The 22,030-nt window shown below is 49.6% G+C and overlaps 1 protein-coding gene across 3 annotated transcripts in view; it reads left to right on the top strand.

The window, feature by feature from the left end:
• Positions 1 to 21,690, top strand: part of lca5 (lebercilin LCA5) — a 201,824-nt gene extending 180,134 nt beyond the window's left edge. For 2 of the 3 annotated variants that reach the window (XM_072499817.1, XM_072499818.1), the window contains exon 8: positions 19,884 to 21,690. In XM_072499817.1, coding sequence (XP_072355918.1) covers positions 19,884 to 20,641 — 758 coding nt within the window. In that variant the 3' untranslated portion in view covers positions 20,642 to 21,690. The remainder of the gene's footprint in view (positions 1 to 19,883) is intronic. The other variant, XM_072499819.1, reaches the window with a different exon arrangement.
• The last annotated feature ends 340 nt before the right edge of the window (positions 21,691 to 22,030 follow it).

Below are 22,030 nucleotides of genomic sequence, written 5' to 3' on the forward strand. Positions count from 1 at the left end.
AGCTGGAGGTGGGGATGCTTCGGGAACAGCAAAAAAGGCTCCTGGAGAAGGTGGAGGATCTTGAGAACCGGTCCCGCCGTCAGAACGTAAGAATCGTCGGGCTCCCAGAGGGGGCTGAGTGAGCAGACGCTGGGGCATACGTGGTGTGTATGTTCGAAAAGCTGCTGGGGGAGGGGGCATTCCCTCGACGTTTGGAGGTAGACAGGGCGTACCGGGCGCTTGCTAGGAAGCCGTGAGCGGGGGACCCTCCAAGGGCAATGGTGGTGAGATTCCATAGGTTCCTGGACAAGGAATGCATTCTTCGATGGGCCAAGCGCACGCGGAGTTGCAAGTGGGACAACAGCATCCTGCGGGTGTACCAGGAAATGAGCGTGGAGGTGGGGAAGAAGAGGGCAGGCTTTAACTAAGTCAAGTCTATTTTCTTTAAGAAGCAGGTGAAGTTCGGTCTGCTGTATCCGGCACGTCTTTGGGTCACGCATGAGGACCAGCATCACTATTGTGAGTCGCCCGATGAGGTGCTGGACTTTGCGAAAAGAAAAGGACTGGTGGGAGTCTGAGAACTCTCTGACTTGGAGACAACTTGTTGGCCTATATTGGGCCCTTTTTTCTGTTTTTCAGTGTTTTCTTTTTTCTTTTCTCCCCCTTGGATTTTGGTGGGTTTTCTTTTCCTGTTTTTAAATTGGTTATGCCTTCTCTTATTGTTTTGTGTCTGTTTTTGGAGCTCTGCTTGGGGAAAAGGGGGTGGGGGGGGGGGAGTTGATTTTTCGTTTTTGGGTTCTTTTTCTCGGTAGATGTTGGCAATGTCCCTTTTGTGTTTTTTTTTGTGTTTTTATTGATGTGCACTTTTGTGGGATGGAGACGTGCCTGTTTGAGTTTCGGTGGGTGGTGCTTTTGTTTTTGTGTTTTCTTGATGCTGGGTGTTTTTTTTGGGATTCTTATATGAGGGAATTTGTTTGTATGGGCGGGGGGAGGGGAGATAGGGAACAATAGGTGGGGGACTTCTTGCCGCCGGGGGGGGGGGGGCACCAAGCTAGCTGGGTGAGCTAGCTCAACGGAAGCACGGGGGGGGGGGGGGGGGTGCATACGCTTAGTTTACTAGATGGGTTAGGCTTTAGAGTAGTGTTGCTGGGGGGAGGGGTGGTTCTGCTGACGAGGGAGGGACTTTGATGGAAGGTCACTGAGGGGGGAGGGGGTGGGGACCGCCGTGGAGCGGGCCGGAGGAGGTGCAGCGCATGGGTTGGAGGCGGGCCCAAGAAAGGGGATGGCTGATCGGCGGGGGAGGAGGGGCACTTTTGCCCCCCAACTAGGCTGATCACCTGGAATGTGCGGGGGCTAAATGGTCCGGTAAAGAGGGCACGTGTGTTTGCGCACCTGAGGGGACTGAAGGCGGACGTGGTAATGCTGCAGGAGACGCACCTTAAAGTAGTGGACCAGGTCAGGTTGAGGAAAGGCTGGATTAGTCAGGTTTTCCACTCGGGGCTGGTTACAAATACTAGAGGGGTTGCGATTCTGATTAACAAGTGGGTGGCATTTGAGGTAGGGAGAATAGTCTCGGATGTGGGAGGTCGATATATCATGGTTAGCGGCAAGCTGCAGGGGATGAAGGTAGTGCTGGTCAATGTATATGCGCCAAATTGGGATGACGGGGATTTTATAAAGAGGGTGCTAGGGAAGATTCCGGACCTTGACTCGCACAAGCTGATTGTGGGAGGGGATTTTAATACGGTTATTGATCCAGGCCTGGACCGGTCATGCTCGAGAACGGGCAAGGTGCCAGCAATGGCAAAGGAGCTGAAAGGGTTCATGGAGCAGATGGATCCATAGAGATTTAGGCAGCCGAGGGTCAAGGAATTTTTTTATTACTCCCACGTACATGAGGTGTACTCCCGGATCGATTTCTTTGTTGTGGTAGGCCCCTATTGGCGGGTATGGTGGACACTGGGTAGTCAGCGATTACGATCTCGAACCATGCTCCGCATTGGGTGGACCTGCAGGTTAGTATGGATAGCAAGCAGCGCCCGTAATGGAGGTTGGATGTAGGGCTATTGGCGGACGAAGCGGTGTGCTAGAGGCTGAGGAAGTGCATACTGAACTACCTGTAGGTAAATGATACGGGGGAGGTCTCAGCAGCGGTGGTCTGGGAAGCGCTGAAGGCAGTGGTGAGAGGAGAGCTGATCTCGATCCGGGCTCACAGGGACAGGACGGATAGGGCTGAAACGGACCGACTGGTAAAAGAGATTCTACGAGTTGATAGGAGGTATGCGGAGGCTCCAGAGGCAGGGCTTTTTAAAAAAAAAAAATATTTATTAAAGTTTCTAACCGACACAATTTTTTCCCCTTACAAACAATAACCCCCCCCCCCCCGTAACAAAATAACACGAAAACGCACTGAGCAGGATATATACATGGCAAAATGGTATATTTACATAGCTTTATACAGTGGCTCTCTCCCGCACGTGCCAGTTTCCCCCACCCTTCCTGTTATCTCCTGCTCCTCCAACTCCCCAAGCAAACCTGCCCCCCCCCCAACCAGGGTTGCTGCTGCTGCTGACCGAACTTCCTCTAACGCTCCGCGAGATAGTCTAGGAACGGTTGCCACCGCCTGTAGAACCCCTGCGCAGACCCTCTCAAGGCAAATTTAATCCTCTCCAGCTTTATGAACCCAGCCATGTCGTTTATCCAGGCCTCCACGCTAGGGGGCTTCGCCTCCTTCCACATTAGCAAGATCCTTCGCCGGGCTACTAGGGACGCAAAGGCCAGAATGCCGGCCTCTTTCGCCTCCTGCACTCCCAGCTCGTCCACTACTCCAAATATTGCTAGCCCCCAGCTTGGCTTGACCCGGACTTTCACCACCTGAGATATTGCTCCCGCCACTCCTCTCCAGAACCCCTCCAGTGCCGGGCATGACCAAAACATATGGACATGGTTCGCCGGACTCCCTGAACATCTTCCGCATCTGTCCTCTACCCCAAAGAACCTACTCAGCCTCGCCCCTGTCAAGTGCGCTCTGTGAACCACCTTAAATTGTATCAGGCTGAGCCTGGCACATGAGGAGGAGGAATTAACCCTACCCAAGGCATCAGCCCACAAACCTTCCTCGATCTCCTCTCCCAGCTCCTCCTCCCATTTACCCTTCAACTCTTCTGCTAGCGCTTCCCCCTCTTCTTTCATCTCTTGGTGTATTGCCGAAACCTTGCCCTCCCCGACCCATACACCCGAGATCACGCTGTCTTGAATTTCTTGTGCCGGGAGAAACGGGAATTCCCTGACCTGTCGCCTCACAAAAGCCCTCACCTGCATATATCTAAATGCATTTCCTGGGGGTAGCTCAAACTTCTCCTCCAGTGCCCCTAGGCTCGCAAATGTCCCGTCAATGAACAGGTCCCCCATTCTTCTAATCCCCGCCCGATGCCAGCCCTGGAACCCCCCCGTCCATCTTCCCCGGGACAAACCGGTGGTTACCCCTGATCGGGGACCACACCGAGGCTCCCACTGCACCCCTGTGCCGTCTCCACTGGCCCCAGATCCTTAGCGTTGCCGCCACCACCGGGCTCATGGTATATTTTGACGGCGAGAACGGCAGCGGTGCCGTCACCAACTCCCCCAAGCTCGTTCCTTTACAGGACGCCATCTCCATCCTCTTCCATGCCGTCCCCTGTAGAACTCCACCGGGAACCCGTCCGGCCCCGGGGCCTTCCCCGCCTGCATATTCCCCAAACCCTTGCTCAGCTCCTCCAACCCGATTGGTGCCCCCAAACCAGCCACCTCTTGCTCCTCCACCCTCGGGAACCTCAGTTGGTCTAGGAATCGTCTCATCCCCTCTTCCCCCCCTGGGGGCTGGGATCTGTACAGCTCTTAATAGAAGGCCTTGAATACCTTGTTTATTTTCGTTACACTCCGAACCGTGGCTCCCCTTCCATCTTTGATTCCCCCTATTTCCCTCGCTGCCGTCCTCGTCGGAGCTGGTGTGCCAGCATCCGACTAGCCTTTTCCCCGTACTCGTAGGTCGCCCCCTGCGCCTTCCTCCACTGTGCCTCCGCCTTCCCCGTGGTCAACAGGTCAAACTCCGTCTGGAGCCGTCGTCTTTCCCCAAGTAATCTTTCCTCTTTGGGGCAGCACGGTAGCATTGTGGATAGCACAATTGCTTCACAGCTCCAGGGTCCCAGGTTCGATTCCGGCTTGGGCCACTGTCTGTGCGGAGTCTGCACATCCTCCCCGTGTGTGCGTGGGTTTCCTCCGGGTGCTCCGGTTTCCTCCCACAGTCCAAAGATGTGCAGGTTAGGTGGATTGGCCATGATAAATTGCCCTTAGTGTCCAAAATTGCCCTTAGTGTTGGGTGGAGGTGTTGACCTTGGGTAGGGTGCTGTTTCCAAGAGCTGGTGCAGACTCAATGGGCCGAATGGCCTCCTTCTGCATTGTAAATTCAATGATAATCTATGATTAATCTAGGACAAAGGTTCGGCACAACATCGTGGGCTGAAGGGCCTGTTCTGTGCTGTATTTCTCTATGTTCCTCCGGGGCCTCTGCGTATCTCCTGTCCACTCTCAAAATCTCCCCCACTAACCTCTACCTTTCCATGCCCTCTGTGCTCTCCCTGATGGAGATTAGCTCTCCCCTGATCACCGCCTTCAACGCCTCCCATACCACCCCCACTCGCACCTCCCTGTTGTCGTTGGCCTCCAAGTACCTTTCGATACACCCCCTCACCTTCCCACACACCACCTCATCTGCCAGCAGTCCCACATCCAGCAGCCACAGCGGGTGTTGGCCCCTCTCCTCTCCCAGCCCCATTTCCACCCAGTACGGGGCGTGGTCCAAAATGGCTGTGGCCGAATACTCCGTCCCCTCCACCCTCGGGATGAGCGCACTGCCCAGAACAAAGAAATCTATCCGGGAGTAGGCTTTGTGCACGTGGGAGAAGAAAGAAAATTCCCTGGCCTGCGGTCTTGCAAACCTCCATGGGTCCATTCCCCCCATCTGATCCATAAACCCCCTAAGCACCTTGGCCGCCGCCGGCCTCTTTCCCGTCCTTGATCTGGAGCGGTCCAGTGCTGGGTCCAGCACTGTATTGAAGTCCCCTCCCATTATCAGGCCTCCTACCTCCAGGTCCGGAATGCGCCCCAACATGCGCTTCATGAATCCAGCATCATCCCAGTTCGGGGCGTATACATTTACCAACACCACCCACGTCCCTTGCAGCCTACCACTCACCATCACATATCTCCCTCCATTATCCGCTACGATAGTCTTGGCCTCAAATGACACATGCTTTCCCACCAGAATTGCCACCCCTCTATTTTTCACGTCCAGTCCCAAGTGAAATACCTGTCCTACCCATCCCCTTCTTAACCTGACCTGGTCCGCCACCTTCAGGTGTGTCTCTTGGAGCATAGCCACGTCTGCCTTCAGTCCCTTCAAGTGCGCGAACACTCGAGCTCTCTTCACCGGCCCATTCAGGCCCCTCACGTTCCACGTTATCGGCCGGATTGGAGGGGCTCTCACCCCCACCCCCCCCTGCCGACTAGCCATCTCCTTTTCTGGGCCAGTCCCGTGTCCGCGTCTCCCTCGCCCTCCAGTCCCCCAGCCAGGGGACCTCCATCCCGACCACCTCTTCTGTGTCACATTCCCTTTCGGCCAGTGCAGCAGCAGCCCTTCCCCTCCCCCTCCCCCTCCCCCCCGCTAGACCCCTGTCTAGCTTTTTTGCTCCCCCCATATCACTCCCGTAAGTCAGCTGACACCTGCTGACCCCGGCTTCCCCCGCCGTCCCTTTGACCCCCCCGTGTGGGAATCTCCCAATCAATCCTTCGTTCTCCTTCCCGTCTTTCTTCCTGCACGCGGGAAAAAACCCCGCGCTTTCCAAAGCCAGCCCCGCCCCCTCTGGCGCAGCTCCTGTCGCGGCCTAGTCTCTCTCCCCCAGCCCATATAACATTTCCTGCGCGTGATTGACCCCCTATGTACAACAACCATCATACTTCAACCCTTAAACACCCCCCACCCTCACAAACCCTCAGTTAGAGTCCAACTTTTCAGCTTGTATAAATGTCCACGCCTCTTCAGGCGTTTCGAAGTAGTAATGTTGGTCCTTGTATGTAACCCACAGTCGCGCTGGCTGCAGCATTCCAAATTTCACTCCTTTCCGATGCAGCACCGCTTTGGCCCGGTTGAAACCCGCTCTCCGCTTGGCAACCTCCATGCTCCAGTCCGGGTATATTCGGATCTCTGCATTGTCCCACTTGCTGCTCCGTTCCTTCTTGGCCCATTTCAGGACCCTCTCTGTCCGTAAACCGGTGAAATCTCACCACCATCGCGCTCGGCGGCTCAGTTGCCTTGGGCTTCCTCGCCAGCACCCGGTGCGCCCCGTCCAGCTCCAGCGCCCTCGAAGGGGCCTCCGCGCCCATCATCGCCCCGTTCATCGTGCCCGCGTATGCCGCGGCATCGGCCCCCTCCACTCCTTCTGGGAGACCCAGGATCCTCAGATTATTTCTCCTCGACCTGTTCTCCAGGTCTTCGAGTCTTCCCACCCACTTCTTGTGTAGCGCCTCGTGCCGCTCCACTCTCACCGCCAGGCCCAAGAGCTCGTCCTCATTCTCACTCACTCTTTTCTGGACCTCCTGGATCTTCACCTCGTGGGCCTTCTGGGTTATCCCTAGTCCTTCAATTACCGCCAGCATAGGCGCCAGCATCTCCTTACGCAGCTCCTCGAAGCAGCGCTTGATGAATTCCTGCATCTCTTTGTCCCCGGCCGCCGCCATTTTGTTTTTTTCCATCGCTTCTCCCGCTGCTCCAATGCCGCTTTTTTGGCCGTTGCACTTCGGGTCCGGTCCATAAAAGTCGGTAGGAGACCTCTCTCCTCTTCCCCACGGGTTGTCTGTAAAAAAAATTCCGTTGGGGCTCCTCTAGCGAGCCCAAAAGTCCGTAATCGCGGGAGCTGCCGAATCGTGCGGCTTAGCTCCGCATAGCCGCAACCGGAAGTGAGAGGCAGGGCTTTTAAGGGATCACCGGAGGCTACAGGCGGAGTTCGGCTTGTTAACCACAGGGAGGGCAGTGGAACAGCTCAGAAAGGTGAAGGGGCCGATATACGAGCACTGGGAGAAGGCCAGCAGGATGCTGGCACAGCAGCTCAGAAAGAGGGAGGCAGCTAGAGAAATAGGGAAAGTTATTGACGGGGATGGGAACTCAGTTGGGGACTCGGCGGGGGTGAGCAAAACCTTTCGGAATTTTTATAGCAGGTTGTACAGGTCGGAACACCCTGCGGGGCCGGAGGGGATGAGGCACTTTTTGGACGGGCTGACTTTCCCGAAGGTAGATGGGGAGCAGGTATAAGGGCTGGGGGCCCCGATCGGGCTGGAGGAGATAGTGGAGGGTCTGAAGGCCATGCCGTCGGGTAAGACCCCGGGACCGGACGGGTACTCAGCCGAGTTCAATAAAAAGTTCTCCGGAATATTGGGGCCGGTGCTGATGAAGGTCTTTAACGAGGCTAAGGAAAGAGGGGCTCTGCCCCAGACGATGTCACAGGCCATGATTTCGCTCATTTTGAAAAGGGACAAGGACCCGGAGCATTGTAGGTCTTACAGGCCGATTTCCTTGCTGAGCGTAGGTGCCAAACTTCTGGCCAAAATCTTGTCCTCCAGGATTGAGGACTGTGTACCGAACGTTATAGGGGAGGATCAGATGGGTTTCGTTAAGGGCAGGCAGCTGGTGGCCAATGTAAGACGACTGCTAAACGTGATCATGATGCCCCCGGAAGGTAGGGAGATTGAGGTGGTGGTCGCGATGGACACGGAAAAAGCCTTTGACCGGGTCGAGTGGGATTATTTATGGGAGGTGCTGGAGCAGTTTGGGTTTGGAAGGGGCTTTGTTGACTGGGTTAGGTTGCTGTACCGGGCTCCGGTTGCAAGTGTACGGACAAACACGACGACTTCGGACTATTTCAGACTGCACCGGGGGACGAGACAGGGATGCCCTCTCTCCCCATTGCTGTTTGCACTGGCTATAGAGCCGCTGGCAATTGCTCTGAGGGCCTCAAGGGGCTGGTAGGAGTTGGTCTAGGGGGGGTGGAGCACAGAGTCTCGCTGTATGCGGTGACCTACTGCTGTATGTCTCAGACCCAATGGAGGGGATGGAAGAAATTATGGGAAGTTTAGGGGAATTCGGCCGATTTCAGGGGTATAAGCTCAATATGGGGAAGAGCGAGATGTTTGTGGTTCAGGCGAGAGGTCAAGAGAGGCGACTGGGGGAACTGCCATTCAGAGTGGTAGGGGGCAGTTTCAGGTACCTGGGTATCCAAGTGGCGTGGGATTGGGACCGGCTACATAAATTGAACTTGGCCTGGTTGGTGGATCAGATGAAGGAGGATTTCCGGAGATGGGATGCGCTCCCGTTGTCTCTGGCGGGCAGAGTTCAATCGGTAAAAATGACGGTCCTCCCGAGATTCCTATTTGTTTTCCAATGTCTCCCCATCTTCATCCCGCGGTCCTTTTTTAAGCGGATCAATAAGATTATTGTAGGCTTTGTGTGGGGGGTGGGCAAGTCCCCGCGAGTGAAGAGGGCAATGCTCGAACGGAGTCAGGGGGATGGAGGGCTGAAACTGCTGAATTTCAGCAATTATTACTGGGCGGCTAATATAGCCATGGTGAGGACGTGGCTGGTGGGGGGGGGGGGGGGGGGGGGGAGCTGGCGTGGGTGCACATGGAGGCGGCTTCTTGTAAGGGCACAAGTCTGGGGGCGTTAGTAACAGCGCCTCTGCCGTTCCCCCCGGCGCGGTACTTCACCAGTCCAGTGGTGGTGGTGGTGGCCCTGAGAGTCTGGGGGCAGTGGAGGAGACGTGGGAGCATCGGTATGGTCCCCAATCTGCGATAATCACTGGTTTGCCCCGGGGAGGATGGACGGGGGGGGTTCCGAATTTGGTGGAGAGCGGGGATCGAGAGGATGAAGGAAGCTTCCCGAGTATAAGGGCGCTGGAGGAGAAGTTTGCTTTGGCGGGGGGGAATGCATTTGATATTTAAAGGTGCGGGACTTTCTGCGGAGGCAGGTGCCAACCTTCCCACTCCTGCTGCTAAGGGGGATTCAGGATAGGGTGGTTTCTAGAGGATGGATAGGAGAGGGGAGCGTCTCGGATATACATAAAGAGCTTATGGGTTCGGAGGAGACGCAGACCGAGGAGCTGAAGCAAAAGTGGGGGAGGAGATGGGGGGAGAGTTAGAGGAGGGCCTCTGGGCGGATGCGCTGGGTAGGGTCAACGTGTGCCAGGCTCAGCCTGATCCAATGTAAGGTCGTTCACCGGGCTCACATGACAGTGGCCCAGATGAGCAGATTCTTTGAGGTGGAGGACAGGTGTGCAGGGGGGCGGGGGGGGGGGGGGGGGGGGGGGGGGGGGGGGGGGGGCAGCGAACCATGTCCATATGTTCTGGGTATGTTGAAAACTGAGGGGTTTTAGCAGGGGTTTGCCGACGCCATTTCCATGGTATTAAATACGAGGGTGGCAATGAGTCCAGTGGTGGCGATTTTTGGGGTGTCGCAGGATCCGGGAATCCAGGAGGAGAAAGAGGCAGATGTTCTGGCCTTTGCTTCCCTGGTAGCCCGTAGGCGCATTTTACTAGCATGGAGGGACTCAAAGCCCCCAAAATCGGAGACCTGGCTATCGGACATGGCTGGCTTCCTCTGCCTGGAGAAAATTAAGTTCGCCATGAGAGGGTCTCTGTTAGGGTTCGCCCGGAGGTGGCAACCATTCGGCGACTTCCTCGCAGAGAACTAATTGTCAGCGGGAGGGGGGGGTGGGGGATTAGGTTAGCCTAGATTAGGGGGGTAAACAATGGTAGGACCTGTGAGAGTGGGAGGCGGTATTTGCACTATGCTAATATTTTCCTTGTTATGTACATTGTTGATTTTGTTGCTGTTACAATGCCAAAGAAATACCTCAATAAAATGTTTATTTAAAAAAAAGAAACTAGATAATTTTTCGTGGTGAGCTGAGCTGCTCACTTCCTAGAGATATAAAATTGACATAGTCATAATGACTTATCTATCACGTTCTCGTATCTGCGTATCTACTCACAATAATAAGACTGTGACAAGGAAGTAGCAAGTAAGCTCTCAACATTTAACCATGCTAAATATGAATAATTGATGTGAAATAATGCAATTTATAAGTTATATTTATTGCTCTAGATATATTTCCAGAGCTCACATATATTGGAAGCAGGAAAAATTCTAGATTCCTTAGAAAGAAAAGTTGAATAGTGCTGAAACATATCTTGAAAGATTGCCAACCTCTATTTTCTGTCATCTGCTCACACACAATGTAAGACGGTCCATGTTTCCTCAGTCTAGCTCTACTCACCCTACAAAATGAAGCAGGGGCTGTTTAGCACAGGGCTAAATCGCTGGCTTTGAAAGCAGACCAATGCAGGCCAGCAGCATGGTTCAATTCCCGTACCAGCCTCCCCGAGCAGGTGCCAGAATGTGGCGACTAGGGGCTTTTCACAGTAACTTCATTTGAAGCCTCCTTGTGACAATAAGCAATTTTCATTTCAGTTGAAAACATCAATTCTGTTTGGATTTCTTTCATTGTTCCACAAATAGATCTTCTGTCTCAAAATTATTTTAAAAACTAAGTAGGACACAGATGGAGATTTTTATGTTTCTGTGCATCATATATGCCATTAAAATTCTCTCTGCTTCATCCTCCCACATAATGAATTAAGTATACTTGGTTATCAGACTTCAGATATAACCTTTCCAAAAATAAACGTTCCAAAGCTTTCATTCCCACCCACAATAAAGTTATGTAACCAAATATATAATTATATATTAAAGATTGAAAGCTGGCATTCCTCCGAACCCCCCCCCCCCCCAACCCCGTCAGAACTGCAATACCTGTTAACAGCAACATTTAGCATGTTTGCACATTTCACATGTCTCTGTCAATAGAAAGCCTGCCAGACCTAAGTTCAAGTTTCACTATTAGGAATTAACTGATTCCACTTTTTGGCTTTTTCTTGTGACAGCTCAAATTATTATTTATTTTTAAATATTTTATTCCACCAGGTCACTCACCCACACACCTGCGTTTGGCAGCTCCAATTCCCTCCATCCCAGCAGGATCCGTCTCCGGGCTATCAGGGGGAGGCAAAGGCGTGCTCTATGAATTACCTTAAACTGAATGAGGCTTAGTCTCACATACAACGAGGATGCATTCATCCTCCACAGGGCCTCAGCCCCCATCCTGGCCTCTGCCTTCCCTCCTCCTCCTCCTCCCATTTATGCTTTATATACCCCACCAGGTCCCCCTTCCAAACCATCAGCTCCTTCTAGACCTCGGACCTTTCCTGTCCCCGATCTCCTCCTTCGACAGTACCTTATCCTGCGACCCTAAGGGCGGTATCCCAGAAAAAGGTGGCCCCTCTCTCCTCATGAGATCCTGAACCTGCAGGTACCTGAAACCATTCCCCCTGGGCAACTCTTACTCTTCCTCCAGGTCCTCCAATTTCGCGAAACTGTCCCCTATAAACAGGTCTCCGAACCGCTCGATCCCTGCCTGCCGCCACCCCCAAAACCTCGCATCCAGCCCCTCTGGTGCAAACCTATGGTTTGCACAAATCGACATCCACACCAAGGCACCCTCCAACTCCAAATGCTTCCTCCACACTATCAAAGCTGAAAGCACCACTGGGCTAATGGAGTATCTGGGAAGTGAGAATGGCAGAGGCGCTGTTAACAACGTCCTTAAGCTTGTTCCCTTACAAGAAACCGCTCCATCTGCCCCCATGCCGACCCCTCCCCACTACCCATTTTTAACCATGGCGATGTTCGCCGCCCAGTAGTAGTTCATTATATTCAGCAACATCAGCCCACCCTGTCCCCGCTCCAAAAAAGCCCTTCTGATCCGTGGGGTCTTCCTCGCCCACACAAAACCAGAGATCAGTGCATTAACCTTTTTAAAGGACATCTTTGGGACAAAGATCGGGAGGTTGTGAGATACAAACAGAAACCTTGGTAGCACCGTCATTTTTACTGTCTGCACCCGTCCCGCCAGCGACAGTGGCAGCATATCCCACCTCTTAAAGTCCCCCTTCATCTGTTTCACCAACCAGGTCAAATTCAATTTATGCTACTCTCCGTGTTTCCGTGGGTTTGACCCCCACAGCCCAAAAGATGTGCAGGATAGGTGAATTGACCACACTAAATTGCCCCTTAATTGGAAAAAATGAATTGGGTATTCTAAATTTTTTTTAAAATTCAACTTGTGCAACTGCGCCCAACATTGTGTTACCTGAATGCCCAAGTATCTAAAGCCTTAAACTACAGCTCCTCTGGCCTCAATCGGGAACACCTCGCTCTTTCACATAAGAACTAGGAACAGGAGTAGGCCATCTGGCCCCTCGAGCCTGCTCCGCCATTTAATGAGATCATGGCTGATCTTTGTGGACTCAGCTCCACTCTCCGGCCCATACACCATATCCCCGAATCCCTTTATTCTTTAGAAAGGCATCTATCTTTTTCTTAAAAACGTTTAAAGAAGGCGCCTCAACTGCTTCACTGGGCAAGGAATTCCAGAGATTCACAACCCTTTGGGTGAAGAAGTTCCTCCTACACTCCGTCCTAAATCTACCTCCCCTTATTTTGAGGCTATGCCCCCTAGTTCTGCTTTCCCCGACCAGTGGAAACAACCTGCCCGCATCTATCCTATCTATTCCCTTCATAATTTTATATGTCTCAATAAGATCCCCCCGCATCCTTCTAAACTCCAATGAGTACAGTCCCAGTCTACTCAACCTCTCGTCATAATCTAAACCCCTCAATTCTGGGATCAACCGAGTGAATCTCCTCTGCACTCCCTCCAGTGCCAATATGTCCTTTCTCAGGTAAGGAGACCAAAACTGAACACAATACTCCAGATGCGGCCTCACCAACACCCTATACAATTGCAGCATAACCTCCCTAGTCTTGAACTCCATCCCTCTAGCAATGAAAGACAAAACTCGATTAGCCTTCTTAATCACCTGTTGCACCTGCACACCAACTTTTTGTGACTCGTGCACCAGCACGCCCAGGTCCCTCTGCACAGCAGCATGTTTTAACATCTTACCGTTTAAATAATAATCCATTCTGCTGTTATTCCTCCCAAAATGGATAGCCTCATACTTGGCAACATTGAATTCCATCTGCCAGACCCTAGCCCATTCACCTAACCTATCCAAATCCTTCTGCAGACTTCCGGTATCCTCTGCCCTTTTTGCTTTACCACTCATCTTAGTGTCGTCTGCAAACTTTGACACATTGCACTCCAAATCGTCTATGTAAATTGTGAACAACTGCGGGCCCAACACTGATCCTTGAGGGACCCCACTAGTTACAGGTTGCCAACCAGAGAAACACCCATTTATCCCCACTCTCTGCTTTCTGTTAGTTAACCAATCCTCTACCCATGCTACCACTTTACCCTCAATGCCATGCATCTTTAGTTTATGCAGCAACCTTTTGTGTGGCACCTTGTCAAAAGCTTTCTGGAAATCCAGATATACCACATCCATTGGCTCCCCGTTATCTACTGCACTGGTAACGTCCTCAAAACATTCTACCAAATTAGTCAGACACGACCTACCCTTTGTGAACCCATGCTGCGTCTGCCCAATGGGACAATTTCCCTCCAGGTGCCCCGCTATTTCCTCCTTAATGATAGATTCCAGCATTTTCCCTACAACCGAAGTTAAGCTTACCGGCCTATAATTACCCGCTTTCTGCCGCCCTCCTTTTTTAAACAGTGGTGTCACGTTTGCTACTTTCCAATCCTCTGGGACCACCCCAGAGTCTAGTGAATTTTGATAAATTATCACTGCGTTTACAATTTCCCTAGCCATCTCTTTTAACACTCTGGGATGCATCCCATCAGGGCCAGGAGACTTGTCTACCTTTAGCCCCATTAGCTTGCCCAATACTGCCTCCTTAGTGATTACAATCATCTCCAGGTCCTCACCTATCATATCCTTATTTCCATCAGTCACTGGCATGTTATTTGTGTCCTCCACTGTGAAGACTGACCCAAAAAACCTGTTCAGCTCCTCAGCCATTTCCCCGTCTCCTATTATTAAATCTCCCTTCTCATCTTCCAAAGGACCAATATTTACCTTAGCCACTCTTTTTTGTCTTATATATTTGTAGAAGCTTTTACTATCTGCTTTTATGTTCTGAGCCAGTTTACTTTCATAGTCTACCTTACTCTTCTTTAAGGCTTTTTTAGTAGCTTTCTGTTGTCCCCTAAAGACTTCCCAGTCCTCTAGTCTCCCACTAATTTTTGCCACTTTGTATGTTTTTTCCTTCAATTTGATACTCTCCCTCACCTCCTTAGATATCCACGGTCGATTTTTCCCCTTTCTACCGTCTTTCTTTTTTGCCGGTCTGAACCTTTTCTGAACACTGTGAAAGATCGCTCGGAAGGTTCTCCACTGTTCCTCAACTGCTTCACCATGAAGTCTTTGCTCCCAGTCTACCTTAGCTAGTTCTTCTCTCATCCCATTGTAATCGCCTTTGTTTAAGCACAAAACACTAGTGTTTGATTTTACCTGGTCATCCTCCAACTGTATTTTAAATTCCACCATATTGTGGTCGCTCCTTCCAAGAGGATCCCGAACTATGAGATCATTAATCAATCCTGCCTCATTACACAGGACCAGATCTAGGACTGCTTGTTCCCTTGTAGGTTCCATTACATACTGTTCCAGGAAATTATCCCGGGCACATTCTATAAACTCCTCCTCAAGGCTGCCTTTACCAACCTGGTTAAACCAATCAATATGCAGATTAAAATCTCCCATGATAACCGCTGTACCATTTCTACATGCATCCGTTATTTCTTTGCTTATTGCTTGCCCTACCATCCTGTTACTATTTGGTGGCCTATAGACTACTCCTATCAGTGACCTTTTCGCCTTACTATTCCTGATTTCCACCCAAATTGATTCAACCTTGTCCTCCATAGCACCAATATCATCCCTTACTATTGCCCGGATGCCATCCTTAAACAACAAAGCTACACCACCGCCCTTACCGTCCATTCTATCCTTTCGTATAGTCTGATACCCTTGGATATTTAACTCCCAGTCGCGACCATCTTTTAACCATGTTTCAGGTATGGCCACTAAATCATAGTCATTCACGATGATTAGCGCCATCAACTCATTTACCTTATTTCATATACTACGAGCATTCAGGTAAAGTACACTTATGCTGTTTTTTATGTCTTTGTTATGAATCCTAACACCTTGATCAGTAACTTTTCGCAATTTATTTTTCCTCTTACCCTTTCTCCTAATTTTCCTTGTCTTTGAACCCATATCTCGACATAATAACCTGTCATGTAACCTGCTGCCTTGATCTCCATTAACCATTATACTGTCTATAGCTTTACACTTCCCTTCCCCCCCCAACTTGCTAGTTTAAAGTCCTTGTGACCAACCTATTTATCCTATTCGCTAGAACACTGGTCCCAGAATGGTTCAGGTGAAGACCCTCCCAACGGTACAGGTCCCTCCTGCCCCAGTACTGATGCCAATGCCCCATGAAATGGAATCCCTCTTTCCAGCACCACTCCTTTAGCCACGTGTTAACTTCTCTAATTTTCTCAACCCTATGCCAATTGGCACGTGGCTCGAGTAGTAATCCAGAGATTATAACCCTGGAGGACCTGCTCTTTAATTTAGTCCCTAGTGTTTGATAATCCCCAAACAGGTCCTCTTTCCTAGTCTTACCTATGTTGTTAGTCCCAACGTGGACTACAACAACTGGATCCTCCCCCTCCCTCTCCAAAATTCTTTCAAGCCAATCAGAGATGTCCCTCACCCTGGCAACATACCATGCGGGACTCTCGATCTGGCTTACAAAGGATGCCATCAATCCCCCTAATTATAGAATCCCCTACAACTACCACTTGTCTTTTTGCTCCCCCCTCTTGAATGGCTTCCTGTACCACGGTGCAGTGGTCAGTCAACGCATCCTCCCTGCAGCCCTCTTCCTCATCCACACAGGGAGCAAGTACCTCATACCTGTTGGACAAGGTCAAGGGCTGAGGCTCCTCAACTCAGGATCCCCCTACCTGCCTCCCTTGCAGTCACACCACTCTGTCCCTGACCACTGTCCGAATTAACAGAACTTATTCTACCGGGTGTGACTGCCTCCTGAAACAAAGCGTCCAGGTAATGTTCCCCCTCCCTGATGTGCCGCAGTGTGTGCAGCTCAGTCTCCAGCTCATCAATTCTGAGCCGAAATTCCTCGAGCAGCCAACACTTGCTGCAGATGTGGTCACTGACGCTCTCAATGGGATCCACCAGTTCCATCATCATACAGCAACAGCACATCACCTGTCCAGCCATATTCAACTAGTTAATTAATTTAAATATTTTTCTTTAAAAATTTCTTTATAGAACCTCAAGGATAAACCCGAACACCAACAAAAACACAGCCCTCTCTCGCCACTCACCCGAACTCAGTCACTCACCTAAACTCAGATGCACTCTGTTCCAATCAGCACTCTGTGACTAAAGGCACTCCTGCCACACCTTTTGTGCACTCACCTCTCCCAGCACTGTCCCGGCTCTCTCCTCCCGCGCTTTTTAAATCTCCCGGCTCTCTCCTCCGGCGCTGTTTTCGCTGTCGGCTCTCTCTCTGCTCCCGCGCTGTTTTCGCTGTCCCGGCTCTCTCCTCCCGCGCTTTTTAAATCTCCCGGCTCTCTCCTCCGGCGCTGTTTTCGCTGTCGGCTCTCTCTGCTCCCGCGCTGTTTTCGCTGTTCAACTTGTACCCAGAGAACCGCCTAAAATCCTCCAAATTGCCCCCCCCCCCCCCCCGCCCGCCACACACAATCCATCTCCAATCCCTCAATGCTCTAAGCGCCATTGCCAGCGGCTCTATTGCCAAAATAAAGAGCAACGGAAGAGTGGGCATCCCTGCCTCGTCCCCCGTTGCAGCCCAGAATATTCCAAACTCATTTGGTTTGTCTGCACACTTGCGACCGGTGCCTTGTACAGCAGTCGGACCCAATCCACAAACCCCTGCCTGAACCCGAACCGCTCCAGCACCTCCCACAGATATTCCCACTCCACCCGGTTGAACACCACGTCCATCACCACTACGTGATAGCTCAAATTAAATGGATACATTAAGACCGTAAATTGACATTGCAGACCTTAATCAGAGTAATAAATTTCTAGAACAAATAATTGGTTGTGTTAAGCAAGCTAGCAATCGTCCAAATGTTGCCAAAATCATGTTTTTGAATTTCAATATATAAACAACAGGTTGTTTCATGTTTGTTATAACTGACGTCTAATTATAGACAACTTTCTATTAAAAATACTGCAGAACTTAATTTGAACAATTGTCACTTTGGCACAAGATTTATACAGGCGGTGTACTTGACTGGTTACCCAGATCCACTGTTACTTTGATTTGCTGCTGCCTGTTTATTTCTTCATGATATTTCACATGGCAAGTTGCTGTCAGTGAAAGATGAAAACAATGCAACCTTCACAAAGTGTTCTGAGTGAACTGGGCAATCGACCAATCTGATTTAAATATTGTGAACTGAGCAGTGCAAAGTCTGAATCGAAAAAATGTAAGTTAGAATCTTAAATTCAATAGTGAATCAGATACAGACAGCAAAAGGAAAGATTTAAAACCAAGAAAATAGGAGCAGGAGTAGGCTATTCGGCTTATTCCACCATTCAACATGATCATGGCTGATCTATCGCAGCATCCTACTCCAGTGCTCTCCCTATGCCCCTTGACATCTTCAGAGTCTAGAAATCTATCTATTTCCTTCTTAAATATGTTTAGTGATTTGTCCTCCACACCCTTCTGTGGTAAAGAATTCCACAGGTTCATCACCTTCTGAGTGAAGAAATTTATCCTCATCTCAGTCCTAAATGGCCCACCCCATAATCTGAGATTGAATTAAAATAGAGCAAAAAAGAGATGATGAAAAAGTTATTTTTTTAATTAAATCTCTGGTGAGCACGGTAGCACAGTGGTTAGCACAGTTGCTTCACAGCTCCAGGGTCCCAGGTTTGATTCCTGGCTTGGGTCACTCTGTGTGGAGTTTGCACTTTCACCCCGTGTCTGCGTGAGTTTCCTCCGGGTGCTCCAGTTTCCTCCCACAGTCCAAAGATGTGCAGATTAGGTGGATTTGCCATGCTAAATTGCCCTTAGTGTCCAAAAAAGGTTGGGTTGGGTGGGGTTACGGGGATAGGGTGGATGTGTGGGCTTAGGTAGGATGCTCTTTCCAAGGACCGGTGCAGCCTCAATGGGCCAAATGGCCTCCTTCTGCACTGTAAATGTTATGATTCTATGATCTAACAGGAATCAAAACCTGAAATAATTAGACTCCATACTTGTAGTTCACGTTCAGTCCCAAAGAGGTTGATTCATCAGAATCTACTGGTGAACAATTGATTCTCCAAATAAAGAAACGGATAAAAACCATTAAGTACAAAAACAGTAGAATTAAGGTAAACCTTTATAAAATATTGCTTGGACTTCAGCTGGAATATTGTGTTCAATTCTGGGCACCGTGGCCGGGATTCCCCGAGCCTCCGCTCCGAAATGGGGCGGAGAATGGGGCCTCAGACCCGCTATCGGGTCCGACGCCGGGATGCGATTCTCCGGCGGCCTGGGAGAATCGGCGGCAGTCGCTCGCATGAGCGGTCGACCAGGCACTGGTTGGGGGCAATTGAAAGAGGGCCCCCATGGCGATTCTCCGCGGTTGACCGGCCGAGTTTCACCGGCGTGGTTCACGTATGGTTCTACCCGGTGGGAGCTGGGCGTCGCGGCTGCGGTGGCCGTCTTGGTGGGGTCCGGGGGGATCAGTCTCCGGGGGGGGCCTCTACGATGGCCAGGCCCGGGGCCTACCTTCTTCCGCGCTGGCCCTCTGTGTGGCTCCGCCATGTTGCGCGGCACCGGCGCGGAAGCAGTGCAGGGCTGCATACAGCAGCTGGTGCAACGCAAAGCACTCCGGCGCCGTGCTGGCCCCATGTGGGCTACAGAATCGCTGGTCCAAGAGGCCCATTGACACCGGCATGAAACACTCCGGTGTTTACGCCGGCGTCAATACTTTGCTGCGTTTTTCGGGAATCCCGGCCCATATTTGCCTACGTCTTGGAAAGAGTGCAGAGGAGGTTTACTAGATTAATACAAGGAATGAGGGACTTCATTAATGTGGAGGAAGTAGGAAAGTGGAGATTATTCCTCTTAGAACAGAGAACATTAAGAGCAGAAGCAAAACTATGAAGGGTTTGGATATAGTAAATAAAAAGAAAATATTTTCATTGACATGGTCAATACAAGAAAAATGTGGACTTACGGTGAATTTTGAATTCAGTAAATGGTTATCAGAAATACACCTTTTGAAAAGCTGGTGGATAGTAACTTTCAAAAAGAGGTTGGATATAAACCTGAAAGATAAAAACACTACTGGACTCTTAAGGGAAGTGCGGAAGAGTGAATCTAATTTGTTACCTCTTTATAAAGCTGGCACAAGCAGAGTAGGCCAAATTATGATCTACTAAACTGTATCATTTTGATATTTCTCCCTCAAACAATACCCCAAAACAGGTGATCTGGTCAGTTATTTCATTGCTGTTTGTGAGAGATTACTGTGCACAAATGGCAGCTACATTTCCTACATTACAGCAGTGACTACAATTTAAAAATACTTCATTGAGTGGAAAGCACTTTGGAACATCTTGAGGTTATAAAAGGTCTTATATAAATGTTGCCCTTTTTCTCTTGTGTATAATTTGGCAAATTTAAGTTGTATCAAAGTCAAATGGTTGCACATAATTCTTTTCAGAATTCTGGAATTGATATCACCACAAACTGTTTTATGCATTTGCAGAATGGGAACGTGAAGAGCAGGAAGGAAAAAGAGAGGATAAAGATAGGAGAGAAAAAGAAACCAGTACAAGAGAGGGTGAGCACCAAAACCTAGCAAAAATAGATGAGAGACGCAAGAAAGATATTTTGTTGGCAAAGATGCGAGAGATTGACGAAGAGGCTAATGGAAGTTCCTTGTTCTCGCCGCATGAAAACACATTATCCCCATTTTCTGCAGAAATGTTGAAAAGCCGTGATTCCCCAGAAAGATTGCAAAAGACCAACAACTTTCTCAAATCAGGTGATAATACACCAACAGAGGGTTATGGTCGCAGAAGTACCAGGACCAAAGATTTCAATGATGGGCTGAGCTTTGGTACGTACGCACCATCTTTTGGGAAAGGAATTGGGAGGTCTGGACTAATGGATCAGAAGAACAGTGGAAAAGAGGAACAAATGAATGGACATTACGACCTTCCGTTCAGAGACAGAAAGTCTAATTTGATGGATCACTTGTTTGGTTCTGGAGATGCCAATGGCTTCACCTCTAAGGAAGAGAATTTTGTAATATCCCCTGCGGTAGACAAATCTAAATGGGATAACAACCCTTTTCCTTGGGAAAAAACAAGCGTACCCACAAAGATAAACGATAATCGTGATTCCATCTCTAGTGATGGCGTCACCAGCTCCAATCATCACTGTTCGAAGTACACCTCAATTAAGCCAGCAGTAAAATCAATTGATTCACTCGAGGATGAGATAGACGAGGTAGTATTGTAAAACAAAGGTTACACAAATGAATTTACAATTTGGAGCATTCACATGAAAGATATTATCAAAATGTTCAAATTCACATAACTTCAACAAAACCTTCCAAAATATGAGGAACCTCGCTGATTCATTTAGCTATGTATGTTACAAGTCGGAGTGTAAGACATTGATTCTATCAATACAAAGTATTTGTCTCTTGTTATTTCCAAGTTCTAAAATTAATGAGTTATAAAATGCCTGCTGCTTGAAGGTCCGTTCCTCCATTTTGAGTGTTCATTGTCTTTACTCCCTTCCATGCTCACCGACTTTATTTGAAAAATAGATGCTTCTACATTATTTTCTTCTTCATGTCTGGGAAATGTGCTAATCTCCCCTTTTAATATTTGTTTTGGATGTTGGTTTCCAGAGGACTGCTGGATTTGATAGATATCCAACTAAATCCTCCAATTCTTCTGGTCTACCTGTCACTGAGTGCATGTAGTGTTGGTCTTATCAACATCTTGGTGTTCGCCCTAAAAATTGTTCCTCTTTCAACCTCATAAAAGTGTCAGTCAAACACAGTAATTCATAGAAAAAAGCACAAGTCCTCTTAATATTTCCTCATCTTGTCCAAATTAACAGACATTGAAAAACCACTTCAACTAAAGAAAAATAACCCCATAAAAGTCAGTCAGTCAAAGCTAACACTCCTCTTCACGGCTGTGTAAACACTGCCTGCAGGGCTGAATGCTTTAGTCAGTCTTGGGCTCAGCCAAACATTCTTAATGCCATTTGTAAAAACATATATGACTAAGAATGATTGGCTCAGCTCCAAAACTGCCTCATGTATTCAGTCCTGTAGGCAATGCTTGATTGACAATTTTATGAGGTTGTAAAAGGAGCACTTTTTAATCAAAGAAGATTTTCCACCGTCTGTTTGCCTATTTTGGCTGTTTCAGGAATATTTCAACCACTTTCCAGTCTTATGATATGGCTCATTTGTTCTGTACATAGTGGAAGCACAGTGGATACTGGAAGAGTGCTTACGGAGGATACATAGGAGTTTTAGAAGGGGAGATGAGAGGGCATAGAGGATATGATGGGGGGGGAGGGGGGGCTGGAAGGGTTATGGAATATGAGGAGGCATGGAGGATATGATGGTGTACAGGGGTTGAGAGGTAGGGACTAGCACCATGTACAGGACTGGGACGTTGCCCCAGTGAACCAAGGTGGGCCTTCTGACAAGCCCGACATGCCAACTCCACGCTGCCATTACAACCTCAGGTCTGCTCCTGGGTGTAGCGTTGTTGACCCCCACCCGACACCTGGAGACCTTGTGGGCATCTTCCAACCTTTAGATGTCAGGAACGCAACATTGGGAAATGGCCCGACTCATGATACCCAAAACCTGGCTCCTGT

This window comes from Scyliorhinus torazame, chromosome 4, assembly GCF_047496885.1.
Source record: "Scyliorhinus torazame isolate Kashiwa2021f chromosome 4, sScyTor2.1, whole genome shotgun sequence".
In the NCBI taxonomy this organism is placed as follows: Eukaryota; Metazoa; Chordata; class Chondrichthyes; order Carcharhiniformes; family Scyliorhinidae; genus Scyliorhinus; species Scyliorhinus torazame.